We start from the raw sequence: 15,659 nt of genomic DNA, 5'->3' as shown, positions 1-15,659 counted from the left end.
TTCAAGGGTTTTTTTTTGTGTGTGTGTCTATCTCCTTAGTTCTGCTCTGATCTTAGTTATTTCTTGTCTTCTGCTAGCATTTGAGTTTTTTTTTGATCTTGCTCCTCTAACTCTTTCAATTTTGGTGATAGGGTGCCGATTTTAGATCTTTCCTTGCTTCTTGTGGTCACTTATTGCTATAAATTTTCCTCTAGACACTGCTTTAAATGTGTCCCAGAGACTGTGTTACATTGTGTCTTTGTTCTCGTTGGTTTCGAAGAACATCTTTATTTCTGCCTTCATTACATTGTTTATCCAGTCAACATTCAAGAGCCAGTTGTTCAGTTTCCATGAAGTTGTGTGGTTCTGAGTTAGTTTCTTAATTCTGAGTTCTAATTTGATTGCACTGTGGTCTGAGAGACTGTTTGTTATGATTTCTATTCTGTTGCATTTGCTGAGGAGTGATTTACTTCCTCAGAATTCCTGGAGAATTCTGTAGATGTCTATTCGATTTGCTTGGTCCAGATCTGAGTTCAAGTCCTAGATATCCTTGTTAATTTTCTGTCTCATTGATCTGTCAGTGGCATGCCAAAGTCTCTCACTATCATTGTTTGGAAGTCTAAGTCTCTTTGTATGTCATTAAGAACTTGCTTCGTATATCTGGGTGTGTCGTATTGGGTGCGTATATATTTAGTATCATTAGCTCTTCTTGTTGCATTGATCCTTTTGCCATTATGTAATGCTCTTCTTTGTCTCTTTGATCTTTGTTGGTTTAAAGTCTATTTTATCCAAGACTAGGATTGCCACTCCTGCCTTTTTTTGCTCTCCATTTGCTTGGTAAATCTTTCTCCATCCCTTTATTTTGAGCCTATGTGTGTCCCTACATGTGAGATGGGTTTTAACTTTTTATCCAATTTGCCAGTCTGTGTCTTTTGATTGGGGCATTTAGCCTATTTACATTTAAGGTTAATATTGTTGTGTGTGAATTTGATCCTACCATTTTGATGCTAGCCGGTTGTTTTGCCCGTTAGTTGATGCAGTTTCTTCATTGTGTCAATGCTCTTTACCATTTGGTACGTTTTTGGAGTGACTGCTACTGGTTGTTCTTTTCTATGTTTAGTGCTTCTTTCAGGAGCTCTTGTAAGGCAGGCCTGGTGGTGACAAAATATCTCAGCAATTGCTTGTTTATAAAGGATTTTATTTCTCCTTCACTTATGAAACTTAGTTTGGCTGGATATAAAGTTCTAGACTGAAAGTTCTTTTCTTTAAGGATGTTGCATATTGGCCCCCACTCTCTTCTCGTTTATAGCATTTCTGCCAAGAGATCAGCTGTGAGTCTGGTGGGCTCCCTTTTGTGGGTAATCTGACCTTTCTCTCAGGCTGTCCTTAGCATTTTTTTCTTCATTTCAATCCTGGTGAATCTGACAATTATGTGCCTTGGGGATGCTCTTCCTGAGGAATATCTTTGTGGTGTTCTCTGTATTTCCTGGACTTAGCTATTGGTGTGCTTTGTTAGGTTGGGGAAGTTTTCCTGGATGATATCCTGAAAAGTATTTTCCAGCTTGGATTCATTCCCTCCATCACATTCAGGTACACCTATCAAATGTAGATTAGGTCTTTTCACATAATCTCATGTTTCTTGGAGGCTTTGTTCATTTCTTTTCACTCCTTTTCCTCTGATCTTGCCTTCTTATTTTATTTCATTGAGTTGATCTTCAATCTCTGATATCCTTTCTTCTGCTTGGCCAATTCAGCTATTGAAACTTGTGTATGCTTACGAAGCTCTGGTGTTGTGTTTTTCAGCTTCATCAGGTCATTTGTATTCTTCTCTAAGCTGTTTATTCTTGTTAGCATTTCATCAAACATTTTTTCAGCGTTCTTAGTTTCTTTGCATTGGGTTAGAACATGCAAAGAAACTTCTCTTTTAGCTCAGAGAAGTTTGTTACTACCCACCTTCTGAAGCCTGTTTCTGTCAGTTCATCGGACTCATTCTCGATCCAGCTTTGTTCCCTTGCTGTTAAGGAGTTATGATCCCTTGGAGGAGGAGAGGTGTTCTGGTTTTGGGTGTTTTCATCCTTTTTGCACTGGTTTCTTCCCATCTTTATGGATTTATCTACCTGTGGTCTTTGTAGTTGATGACTTTTGGATAGTTTCTCTGAGTGGATATCCTTTTTGTTGATGTTGAAGGTATTTCTTTCTGTTTTTTAGTTTTCCTTCTAGCCGTCAGGCTCCTCTGCTGTAGGACTGCTGGAGGTCCACTCCAGACCCTGCTTGCCTCGGGATCACGTGCAACGGCTGCAGAACACTAAGGGTTTCTGCCAGTCTCTTCTTCTGTTATCTTCATCCCAGAAGGATACTCACCAGATGTCAGCCTGAGCTCTCCTTTATGAGGTGTCTCTTTGGATATATGGGGGTCAGGGAGCTGCTTGAAGAGACAGCTTATTGGAGCTCATATGCTGAGCTGTGAGCTCCATTGTTTCGTTCAGAACTGCTGGGTAGGGACGTTTAAGTCTGCTGCAGCGGAACTCATAACCGCCTTTATCCCAGGTGCTCTGTCCTGGGAAGGTGGGGCTTTATTTATAAGTTCCTGACATGCTGCTGCCTTTTTTTCAGACATGTCCTGCCCAGCAAGGAGGTAGCCTAGTGACAGTCTGCCAGCAGATGTGTTGCTAAGCTGCCATGGGCTCTGTCCAGCTGCTGTGTGAACTTCCTTATGGTTTTGTTTCTAGAGGTATAGTTAGAACTGCCTTGGTAATGACGGTCTGCCTCAGTAATGGTGGACTGCCTCGTTAATGGCAGACTGCCTCAGTAATGGCAGACTGCCTTGGTAGTGGCGGGTGCCCTTCCCCCCACAGAACTGGACCATCCTGGGTCCAGCTGAGCTTGCTGTGAAACTCTTTGTTCTCATTAGTTTAAAGCACTCCTTGATTTCTGCCTTAATTTCATTATTTACCCAGGAGTCATTCAGGAGCAGATTGTTCAGTTTCCATGTAGTTGTATGGTTTTGAGTGAATTTCATAGCCTTGAGTTCTAATTTGATTGTGCTGTGATCTGAGAGACTGTTATGATTTCAGTTCTTTTGCATTTGCTGCAAAGTGTTTTACCTCAGATTCTGTGATCAGTTTTAAAGTAAAATGCCATGTGGCAATGAAAAGAATGTATGTTCTGTTGTTTTGGGATGCAGAGTTCTGTAGATATCTTAACAGGTCTGTTTGATATGGAGCTGAGTTCAAGTCCTGAATATCTTTGTTAATTTTCTGTCCTGATGATCTGATATTGTCAGTGGGGCATTAAAGTTTCCCATAAAATCATGTGGCAATCCTAAGTCTGTTTGTAGGTACTAAGAACTTGCTTTATGAATCTGGGGGCTCCAGTATTAGATGCATATATATTTAGGATAGTTAATTCTTCTTGTTGAATTGAACTCTTTACCATTATGTAATGCCCTTTTGTCTTTTTTGATCTTTGTTGGTTTAAAATCTGTTTTGTAAGAAACTAAGATTATTACCCCTGCTTTTTTCTATTTTCCATTTGCTTGGTAAATGTTCCTCCTTCCCTTTATTTCTAGCCTATGTGTGTTTTTATATGTGAGATGGGTCTCTTTGAAGACAACATACCAATGGGTTTTGACTCTTTATCCAGTTTGCCATTCTATGTCTAATTGGAGCATTTAGCTTATTTACATTTAAGGTTAATAATGTTATGTGTGAATTTGATCCTGTCATGATGCTAGCTTGTTATTTTGCAGACTTGTTTTATGTGGTTGCTTCATAGCGTCACTGGTCTGTGTACTTCAGTGTGTTTTTGTAGTGGCTGGTAATGGTTGTTCCTTTCCATATGTAGTGCTTCCTTCAGGAGCTCTTGCAAGGGAGGCCTGGTGGTGACAAATTCCCTCAGCATTTGTTTCTCTGTGAAAGATCTTATTTCTTATTCACTTGTGAAGCTTAGTTTGGCCAGATATGAAATTCTGGATTGGAATTTCTTTTCTTTAAGAATGTTGAATATTGGCCCCCAGTCTCTTCTGGCTGGTAGGATATCTACTGAGAGATCTACTGTTAGTCTTATTGGTTTCTCTTTGTAGGTGACCTGGCCTTTCTCCCTGGCTGTCCTTAACATTTTTTCTTTTATTTTAACCTTGGAGAATCTGAAGATTACGTGTCTTGCGGTTGTTCTTCTCATGGAGTACCTCACTGGGGTTCTCTGGGTTTCCTGAATTTGAGTTTTGGGCTGTCTTGCTAGGTTGGTGAAGTTCTCCTAGATGATATCTTGAAGTATGTTTTACAATTTGCTTCTGTTCTCCCTATCTCTTTCAGGTACCCCAATTAGTCATAGGTTTGGTCTTTTTACATAGTCCCATCATAGTCCCATATTTCTTGGAGGTTTTGTCAATTCCTCTTCATTTTTTTTTTTAATAGTCTGCCTGCATTATTATTTCAGAAAGATAGTCTTCAAGTTCTGAGATTCTTTCCTCCACTTGGTCTATTCTGCTATTGATACTTGTGATTGCATTATGAATTTCTCATGTTGTATTTTTCAGCTTCATCAGGTTAGTAATGCTTCTCTCTAAACTGGCTATTCTGGCTGTTGGCTCCTGTATTGTTTTATCATGATTCTTAGCTTCTTTGCATTGGATTACAACACGCTCCTTTAGCACAGTAAAATTCATTATTACTTACCTTCTGAAGCCTACTTCTGTCAGTTCAGCCATCTCAGCTTCAGCTCAGTTCTATGACCTTGCTGGAGAGGTGTCGCGGTCATTTAGGGGAGAAGAAGCACTCTGGCTTTTTGAGTTTTCGGAGGTTTTGCGTTGTTATAGTCATTTGGAGGAGAAGCAGTACTTTGGCTTTTTGAGTTTTCAGGGTTTTTGCATTGATTCTTTCTCATCTTTGTGGGCTTATCTACCTTCAACTTCTGAGGTTGCTTACCTTTCAGTGGGTTTTTTATGGGATCTTTTTGTTGATGTTGTTGTTGTTACTTTCTGTTTGTTTTCCTTTTAACAGTCAAACCATTCTTCTGTAGGACTGTTGCAGTTTTCTGGGGGATTGCTCCAGACCCTAGTTGTTTTGTTTTTTACCTTACCTTGAGGTATCACCAGTTAAGCCTGCAAAACAGCAAAGGTAGCCTGCTCCTTCTTTTGGGAGTCTATCCTAGAGGGGTACTGGCATGTTTCCAGCCCAGACACTCATGTAGGAGGTGTCTAGAGACCCCTGTTGGGAGGTCTCACCCAGTCAGGAGGGACAGGATCAGGGACCTCCTTACAGCAGTCTGGCTGCTTTTTGGTAGAGCAGGTGTGCTATGTTGTGGGGCGCCCTTCCTCATTAAGACTGCTCAGACTGTCCAGAGCCAACAGGCTGGAAAGGCTGAGTTTACTGAACTGCTTAGATGTTGGCCACCCGTCCCGCTGGGGGCTTTATCCCTGGGAGGGATCAGAGATCTACCTATAACCCTGGCTGGAGTTACTGAAATTCCTGGAGTCGCTGGTGCTCACTGGCACTAACTGGTGAGGAAGGAAGGATCAGGGTCCCACTTAAAGAAAAATCTGTCCACAATCTGGCACAGCAGCCATGCTGCATTGTGGTGGACTCCTCTTGGTCCAGACTGCCTGGACTCCCTGGAGCTGGCAAGCTGGAATGGCTGTGTCAAATAAACTGCAGAAGCAGGGGCCACCTCTCCCCCAGGGCTCCATCCCAGGGAGAGATCAGAGTCCTGTTCATATAACCCTGGCTAGAGTTGTTGAAATTCCTACAAGGAGGCCCCACCCAGTGAGGAGGGATGGATTAGGGTCCCACTTAAAGAAGCAATGTGGCCATGATCTGGCACAGCAGCTGTGTTGCATTGTCAGGGACTCCTCCTTGTCAGGTGACTCTGTGGAGCTGGCAGGCTAGAGTGGCTGAGTGGACCTAACCACAGAAATGATAGCCGTCCCTCCTGCCAGGAACTTGTTTATCTGAGGCAGTCTCCAGCCTGTTGCACTGGTTGGCTGGATTTCCAATCCAGTGAGTCTTAACTCTATGAGGTACCATGGAAGTGGGGACCACAGAACAACACTGCTTGGCTCCCTGGATTCAGCCCACTTCCTAGGTGAATTTATGGATGGATCTCCTGCCTTGTTGAGGTTCCTGGGGTTGGAGTCTGTAAAACTCCTGGTCTCTGTGTGAGCCTAAGCAATTGCTCTGCCAAGACTGCACAGCTCTATGTATTGGACCCAAGGCCCTGGTGGTGTGGGCTCATAAGGAGATCTGATCCACAGGCTGCAAAGATCCATGGAAGAAATATGGTTTTCCAGGTGGGGCCGCACAATCACTCACTGCTTCCCTTGGCTGGGAATAGGGGGTTTCTTTGGCTTCATGCCACTCCCAGGTGAGCAGTGACTCCATCCTGCTTTCCTTAGTTCTCCATGGGTTGAGTTGTCCATCTAGTCAGTCCCAATGTGAGAATCTAGATATTTCAGTTAAAGGTGCTGAATTCACTCACCATTTTCATTCCTGTGGGAGAGCTGCAGACCACAGCTGCTTCTAACCAGCCATATTGGCCAAAATATCTATTTAGTTTGTTACTAACATCCTTCAGAAAATTTTATATAGAAGCCCAATGCCTGCAAATATAGTCTTGAAAAGATAAGGGGACAGATTTTTCCGCTAAGAGGGCTGAGTAGGAACAGCCCCAGTCCGCAGTTCCCAGCAAGAGTGATACAGAAGGTGAGTGATCTCCGCATTTCCAACTGAGCTACCAGGTTCATCTCATTGGGACTGGTTAAGACAGTGGGTGCAGCCCAAGGAGGGCAAGCCGACGCAGGGTGGGGCATTGCTGAAGCAGGGTGGGGTCTCGCCTCACCCGGGAAGCACCTAGAACTCCTCCTCCTAGCCAAGGGAAGCGTTTAGGGACTTTTCCTGATACTCTGGCTCAGATACTGTGCTTTTTCCACCATCTTCACAACTCGCAGACCAGGAGATTCCCTCTGGTGCCTACAACACTAATGAACCAGATTTCCAGCACAAAACTGCATGGGCATTTTAGCCACAGCAGTTTTTTTTTTTTTTTTTTTCTTATACCCCAGTGGTGCTTGGAACGCCAGCGAAACAAAACTGCTCATTCCCCTGATAAAAGGGGTTGAAGCCAGGGAGCCAAGTGATTTGGTTGGGTGGGTCCCAACCCCACGAAGACCAGCAAGCCAAGATCCACTGGCTTGAAATTCTCTCAGTCAGCACAGCAGTCTGAGCTCAACCTGGGATGGCCAAGCTCAGTGGGGAGAGGGGCATCCGCCATTGCTGAGGCTTGGGTAGGTGATTTTAACTTCGCCTATATAAACAAAGACACTGGGAAGATGACATAGTAACTGGGCGGAGACCACGGCAGCTCAGCAAGGCCTCTGTAGGCAGACTGTGTCACTAAACTCCCTTCTTGCTGGGAAGGACATCTCTGAAAAAAGGCAGCAGCCCATCAAGGACTTAAAAATAAAGCCCTCACCTTCCTGGAGCACAGCACCTGGGAAAAGGGACGGTTGTGGGTTCCGCTTCAGCAGAATTAAATGTCCCTGGCCAGCAGCTCTAAAGGGAGCAAAGGATCTCCCAGCACAGCACTCAAGCTCCGATAAGGGACAGACTGCCTTCTCAAGTGGCTCCCTGACCCCCGTGTATCCTGACTGGGAGACACATCATACAAGAGAGCTCTGGCTGACATCTGGCAGTTAACCTTCTGGGACAAAGCTACCAGAGAATGGAACAGGTAGCAATCTTTGCTGTTCTGCAGCCCCCACAGGTGATTCCCAGGCAAGCAGGGTCTGGAGTAGACCTCCAGCAAACTCCAGCAGACCTGCAGCAGAGTGGCCTGACTGTAAGAAAAACTAACAAACAGAAAAAAAAATAGCTTCAACATCAACAGAGAAAGGATGTCCACTCAGAAATCCCATCTGAAGGTCACCAAAATCAGAGACAAAAGGTAGATAAATCCAAGAAGGTAGGAGGAAACCAGTGCAAAAAGGCTGAAAACACCAAAACCCAGAATGCCTTATCCTCCAAAGAATCACAGCTCCTCACCAGCAAGGGAACAAAACTGGATGGAGAATGAGTTTGACGAATTGACAGAAGCAGGCTTCATAAGGTGGGCAATAACAAACTTCTCTGAGCTAAAGGACTATGTTCTAACCCAATGCAAAGAAACTAGGAACCTTGAAAAAAGATTAGACGAAATGCTTACTAGAATAACCGGCTTAGAGAAGAACATAAAACAACTTGATGGAGCTGAAAAACATAGCACGAGAACTTCTTGAAGCATCCACAAGTTTCAATAGCTTGAATCGATCAAGTAAGAAAGTATATCAGATATTGAAGATCAACTCAATGAAATAAAGCAAGAAGGCAAAATTTAGAGAAAAAAGAGAAGAAATGAACAAAGCCTCCAAGAAATATGGGATTATGTGAAAAGAGCAAATCTACATTTGATTGGTATACCTGAAAGCAATGGGGAGAATGAAACCAAGTTGAAAATCAGTCTTCAGGTTATTAGCCAGGAGAACTTCCCCAACCTAGTAAGGCAGGTCAACATTCAAGTTCAGGAAATACAGAGAACACCACAAAGATACTCCTCAAGAGAAGCAACCCCAAGGCACATAATGGTCAGATTCACCAGGATTGAAATGAAGGAAAAAGTGCTAAGGGAAGCCCATCAGACTCACAGCAGATCTCTCGGCAGAAATGCTACAAGCCAGAAGAGAGTGGGGGCCTATATTCAGCATCCTTAAAGAAAAGAACTTTCAACCCAAAATTTTATACCCAGCCAAACTAAGCTTTCTAAGTGAAGGAGAAATAAAATCCTTTACGGACAGGCAATTGCTGAGATATTTTGTCACCACCAGGCCTGCCTTACAAGAGCTCCTGAAGGAAGCACTAAACATGGAAAGAAACAACCAGTACTAGCCACTGCAAAAATGTAACACATTGTAAAGGTCATTGACACCATGAAGAAACTGTATCAACTAATGGGCAAAACATCCAGCTAGCTTCAAAATGGTAGCATCAAATTCACACATAACAATATTAACTTTAAATGAGCTAAATGCCCCAATCAAAAGACACAGACTGGCAAATTGGATAGAGTCAAGACCCATAGGTGTGCTATATTAGGGAAACCCATCTCACATGCAAAGACACACATAGGCTCAAAATAAAGGGATGGAGGAAGATTGACCAGGCTAATGGAGAGCAAAAAAAGCAGGAGTTGCAATCCTAGTCTTTGATAAAACAGACTTGAAACCAACAAAGATCAAAAGAGACAAAGAATGGCATCACATAATGGTAAAAGGATCAATGAAACAAGAAGAGCTAACTATCCTAAATATATATGCAGCCAATAGAGGAGCACCCAGATACATAAAGCAGGTTCTTAATGACCTACAAAAAGACTGAGACTCCAAACAATAACAGTGGGGGACTTTAACACCCCATTGTCAATATTAGACAGATCAACGAGATAGAAAATTAACCAGGATATCCAGGACTTGAACTCAGATCTAGACCAAGTGGACCTAATAGACATCTACAGAACTCTCCACCCCAAATCCACAGAATATACATTCTTCTCAGCACCACATTGTGCATATTCTAAAACTGACCACATAATTGGAAGTAAAACACCCCTCAGCAAATGCAAAAGAACAGAAATCATAACAGTCTCTCAGATCACAGTGCAATCAAATTAGAACTCAGAATTTAAAAAACTCAGTCAAACTGCATAACTACATGGAAACTGAACAACCTGCTCCTGAATGACTACCAGATAAATAATGAAATGAAGGCAGAAATAAAGATGTTATTTGAAACAATGAGAATGAAGACACAACATACCAGAATCTGTGGGATACATTTAAAGCAGTGTCTAGAGGGAATTCTATAGCACTAAACGCCCACATGAGAAGTGAGGAAAGATCTAAAATCATCACCTTAACATCATGATTAAAGAACTAGAGGAGCAAGATCAAACACATTCAAAAGCTAGCAGAAGACAATAAATAACTAAGATCAGAGCAGAACTAAAGGAAATAGAGACACAAAAAGCTCTTCAAAACATCAGTAAATCCAGGAACTTTTTTTGAAAGATCAACAGAATAAATAGACTGCTAGCCAGATTAATAAAGAAGAAAAGAGAGAAGAATCAAATAAATGCAATAAAAAATGATAAAGAGAATATCACCACTGATCCCACAGAAATACAAACTACCATCAGAGATTACTGCAAACAACTCTATGCAAATAAACCAGTACATCTAAAAGAAATGGATAAATTCCTGGACACTTACACCCTCTCAAGACTGAACAAGGAAGAAGTTGAATCCCTGAATAAATCAATAACAAGGTCTGAAGTTGAGGCAGCAATTAATAGCCTACCAACCAAAAAAAGTCCAGGACCAGACGGGTTCACAGCTGAATTCTACCAGAGGTACTAAAAAGAGCTGGTACCATTTCTTCTGAAAGTATTCCAAATAATACAAAAAGAGGGAATCCTCCCTAACTCATTTTATGAGACCAACATCATCCTGATACCAAAACCCAGCAGAGACATAACTAAAAAAGAAAATTTCAGGCCAATATCCATGATGAACATTGATGTAAAAATCATCAGTAAAATAATGACAAACCAAATCCAACAGCACATCAAAAAGCTTATCCATCATGATGAAGTGAGCTTCATCCTGATGATGCAAGGCTGGTTCAACATAAACAAGTCTATAAACGTAATCCATCACATAAACAGAACCAAAGACAAAAACCACATGATTATCTCCATAGATGCAGAGAAGGCCTTGACAAAATTCATAAGCCCTTTATCCTAAAAAAAAAAAAAACTCTCAATAAACAAGGTATTGATGGAACCTATCTCAAAATAAGAGCTATTTATGACAAACCCACAGCCAATATACTGAATGGACATAAACTGGAAGTATTCCCTTTGAAAACTGGCACAAGACAAGGATGCCCTTCCTCTCCACTCCTATTCAGTATAGTATTGGAAGTTCTAGCTGGAGCAATCAGGCAAGAAACAGAAATAAAGGGTATTCAACTTGGAAAAGAGGAAGTCAAATTGTCTCTGTTTGCAGATGACATGATTGTATATTTAGAAGACCCCATTGTCTCAACCCAAAATCTCCCTAAGATGATAAGCAACTTCAGCAAAGTCTCAGGATACAAAATCACTCTGCAGAAATCACAAGCATTCCTGTACACCAATAACACATAAACAGAGAGCCAACTCATGAGTCAACTCCAATTCACAATTGCTACAAAGAGAATAAAATACCTAGGAATACAACTAACAAGGGATGTGAAGGACCTCTTTCTTAAAGGAGAACTACAAACCACTGCTCAGGGAAATAAGAGAGGACACAAACAGATGAAGAAACATTCTATGCTCATGGTTAAGAAGAATCAATATCGTGAAAATGGCCATACTGCCCAACGTAATTTATAGATTAAATAGTATCCCCATCAAGCTACCATTGACTTTCTTCACGGAATTGGAAAAAAACACCTTAAACTTCATATGGAACCAAAAAAGAGCCCGCATAGCCAAGACAATGCTAAGCAATAAAACAAAGCTGGAGGCATCATGCTACCTGACTTCAAACTATACAAAGCTACAGTAATCAAAACAGCATGGTACTGGCATCAAAACAGAGATACAGACCAATGGAACAGAACAGGGGCCTCAGAAATAATGCCACACTTCTACAACCATCTGATCTCTGACAAACCAGACAAAAACAAGCAATGGGGAAAGGATTCCCTATTTAATAAATAGTGTTGGGAAAACTGGCTAGCCATATGCAGAAAGTTGAAACTAGATCCCTTCCTTGCACCTTATACAAAAATTAAATCCAGATCGATTAAAGATTTAAACATAAGACCTAACACCATAAACACCCCTGAAGAAAACCTAGGCAATACCATTCAGGACATAGGCATGGGCATGGACTTCATGACTAAAACACTAAAAGCAATGGCAACAAAAGTCGAAATAGAGAAATGGGATCTAATAAAACTTAAGAGCTTCTGCACAGCAAAAGAAACTATCATTAGAATGAACTGGTAACCAACAGAATGGGAAAGAATTTTTGCAATCTGTCTATTTGACAAAGAGGTAATATCCAGAATCTACAAATAACTTAAACAAATTTACAGGAGAAAAACAACCCCATCAAAAAGTGGGTGAAGGATGTGAACAAACACTTCTCAAAAGAAGACATTTATGCAGCCAACAAACACAGGAAAAAAATCTCATAGTCACTGATCATTAGGGATGCAAATCAAAATCACATTGAGATACCATCTCACACCAGTTAGAATGGTAATCATTCAAAAATCAGGAGACAACAGATGCTGTAGAGGATTTGGAGAAATAGAAATGCGTTTACACTGTTGGTGGGAGCTTAAATTAGTTCAACCATTGTGGAAGACAGTGTGGTGATTCCTCAAGGATCTAGAAATAGAAATACCGTTTGACCCAACAAGCCCATTACTGGGTATACACCCAAAGGATTATAAATCATTCTATTACAAAGACACATGCACACGTATGTTTACTGCAGCACTGTTCACAATAGCAAAGACTTGGAACCAACCCAAATGCCCATCAATGATAGACTGGCTAAAGAAAATGGGGTACACATACACTGTGGAATACTATGCAGCCATAAGAAAAGAATAAGTTCATGTCCTTTGCAGGCACATGGATGAAGCTGGAAACCATCATTCTCAGCAAACTGACACAAGAACAGAAAACCAAACACAGCATGTTCTCACTCATAAGTGGGTGCTGAAAAATGAGAACACATGGACACAGGGACAGGAACATCACACACCAAAGCCTGTCAGAGTTGGGGGTAGGGGAGGAATAGCACGGTGTGGGGGAATTGGGGAGGATAGCATTAGTAGAAATAGCTAATGTATATGACAGGGTGATGGCAAACCACCACAGCACATGTATGCCTATGTAACAAACCTGCACGTTCTGCACATATACCCCAGTACTTAAAAAAACAAAAAGGGGACAAACTGATTTTCTCTACTGTTATAATTTAATGTTTCTGAATATTTAAAAAATTTTGCTAATGAAAGCAACTCTCAGGTGTGGTTAATCTTATAATTGCATACATAAAGAAAAACATGTTTATAAATAAACTATTAAAGGATTGGTGTTTATACATTTATTTTTATATGGATCAAAAAGAAAATTAAATTTGCATGTGATAAAATAATATAAATAGGAAAAATCACTTCAGAATTTGCATTTGTACTGTAAATCCATGTTTTTGTATGATTTTTAAACTCCTAAAGTAATCTTTTCAATAAGGGCTTTATGAAAATATTTTAAAATGGAGCAGAGATGGGGGTGCGGTGGCTCACGCCTATAATCCCAGCACTTTGGGAGACCGAGGCAGGTGGATCACTTGAAGTCGGGTGTTTGAGACCAGCCTGACCAACATAGAGAAACCCCATCTCTACTAAAAAAAAAAGAAAGTGCAAAATTAGCTGGGCATGGTGGCACATTTCTGTAATCCCAGCTACTCGGGAGGCTGAGGCAGGAGAATGCCTTGAACCTTGGAGGCAGAGGTTGCTGTGAGCCGAGATCACAGCATTGCACTCCAGTCTGGGCAACAATAGTGAAACTCCGTCTTAAAAAAAAAAAAAAAAAGGAACAGAGAAATTGAATTCAAGTTATTAAGTTACCGAATACATTCTTATATAGGCACAAGGTGGCTTATATTTATACTTTCAAAAAAACTATGGAATTTTCACTTAACTGTTCTACTTTGTAAACATTTGATGTTAATGTTTTTCACCAAAAATTTAGATATAGTGTTTGTAGCTATTTCTTGGTGAATAGCTATTTTTAAATTGGAAAAATAATCTTCAGTCAGTAGAAAATGAAATAATGATTCACAAAGAAATATGTTGATTTTTTTTCTTTCAGACCTGAAGATTTTCGGCTATAAGAGAACAAGAATTTCAGAAAATCACAGTGAAGTGATTGAAACTTTATTTTGATGAGTTTCTCTAACCTACAGGATGGAGTAAAACAGCTGCTACAGTTCAGCACCTGTTATATGTGCCCAGTGTTTGTGGGGGAAGTTCAGGAAGGTATATTCCTTCAATAGGAAATCGTATTAAAATATACTATCTTATAGAATTGTTTTTACATATTCTGATTTGAATGTTATAGTTGACAATAAAATCACGTACATGGTTGACTATTTAGTCTTGCATTTAATGACAAAAAACAGATCTTGTGTATAGAATTGCAGTTACACGTTCCAAAAATGCCTCTTCATGCAGATTTTTCACAAGTTCCAGGTCACCATTCTTGCCCCCTGTGAACAAGCCTTTCCTTCACTTTTCATTTCTGTGGCTTTTTTACCTAAACTGTCATCCATCTAAATACATACTTGTAGCTTACTAGGATAAAGTTTGCCCTGAATTATTTCTAAACTGTTATCTTTTTCTGTGTCCCATATATCCTCTTGGCCCCTCATGACACCAAAATAAATAATGCCTGTCTGCTTGTTAGAAATCTCTCTTCCCTGCCTGTGATTCTGTTTGTAGACTTTCCTTACTGTTTTTCCTTGTCTGTCTTGTTGGCTTTGTTCATCTCTGTACTGGCACTTAGATTGGGGTGCTAGGATGACTACTGCTTGTAAAATATCCACTCTAGAAATTAAGATACTGAGCCACTGGGTTTGGGCATTTTACAGTGGTATTTTTTTTTTTTTTCTCCTGCCCTAGCCAATCAAGGAGTGAACTTCATACCAACTTTCCCACTCATTCAGCAAACATATACTGAGTACTGCTATATGCCAGGCACAGTGCTAGGTCCTGGGAAAACAGAAATCACACAAGTCACCCCCAGCACTTCTTTGTCCCATCAAAAAGTCTATTGTAGAATGGGATGCAAGTGTAGATAGATTTGTAAACAAGTAAAACTGGTTGTCAAAAGTGCTGATATAACTGTGAATTATGATGTAAACATGCTTAATAACTGCATTAAATAGGATATATTGCTAGTAAGCATCTGCTATGTGCCAGGCATAACCACCCTATATGAAGCATTCAGTCCTACATACTGTAATGGAGGTGTCAGACCTCCAAGTCCAAGCCTGGACGTTATAGCCTTGGTGACCTGAACGTACACCTCTGGATGGTCCCCAGGAGCCAGAAAGTCTGAAGTAACCAGATGACCACAAAGAGAAGTGAAACAACTGGTTTCTGCCTCAACTGATTGCTCTCCCCCTACAAACTTCAACCATTGTTCCTGCTCAGCCTTGCGGAATTTCACCCCTGGACATTGGATTTCTCGAGACCCCCACCCCTATAACTATGTAATTTACCTCACCCTCCCCTCTGCTTGCAGCCAATTACCCCCACCCTTATGATCATGCCTATTTGTAATAGATAACCCCTACTCTTGTGACCATGCATCCCATGATACCCTTCCCCTACCTAAAATAGATTACCACCTCGAGCTGACCACTTGCCCCAACCTATAAAATCAACTCCTCTCCCACCACCCTTGGCTTAGTCTTTTTTTGGACTCGGCCCACCCGCACCTGGTGAATAAATAGCCATGTTGCTCATACAAAGCCTACCTAGTAGTCTCTTCACGTGAGCGACATGCATGACATTTGGTGCCAA

General features: G+C 41.0%; 1 protein-coding gene across 1 annotated transcript in view; it reads left to right on the top strand.

Annotated features, from left to right (window-relative positions):
- Positions 1-14,224, top strand: part of MRPL13 (mitochondrial ribosomal protein L13) — a 66,611-nt gene extending 52,387 nt beyond the window's left edge. Inside the window, exon 7 of the mRNA XM_017530711.2 lies at positions 13,945-14,224. Coding sequence (XP_017386200.1) covers positions 13,945-13,966 — 22 coding nt within the window. The 3' untranslated portion in view covers positions 13,967-14,224. The remainder of the gene's footprint in view (positions 1-13,944) is intronic.
- Positions 14,225-15,659: the final 1,435 nt, after the last annotated feature.

Source organism: Cebus imitator, unplaced genomic scaffold (genome assembly GCF_001604975.1).
Source record: "Cebus imitator isolate Cc_AM_T3 unplaced genomic scaffold, Cebus_imitator-1.0 Scaffold68, whole genome shotgun sequence".
Lineage (NCBI taxonomy): Eukaryota > Metazoa > Chordata > Mammalia > Primates > Cebidae > Cebus > Cebus imitator.
The sequence above is the reverse complement of the archived record's forward strand: the minus strand, read 5'-3'. Positions and strand labels throughout refer to the sequence as shown.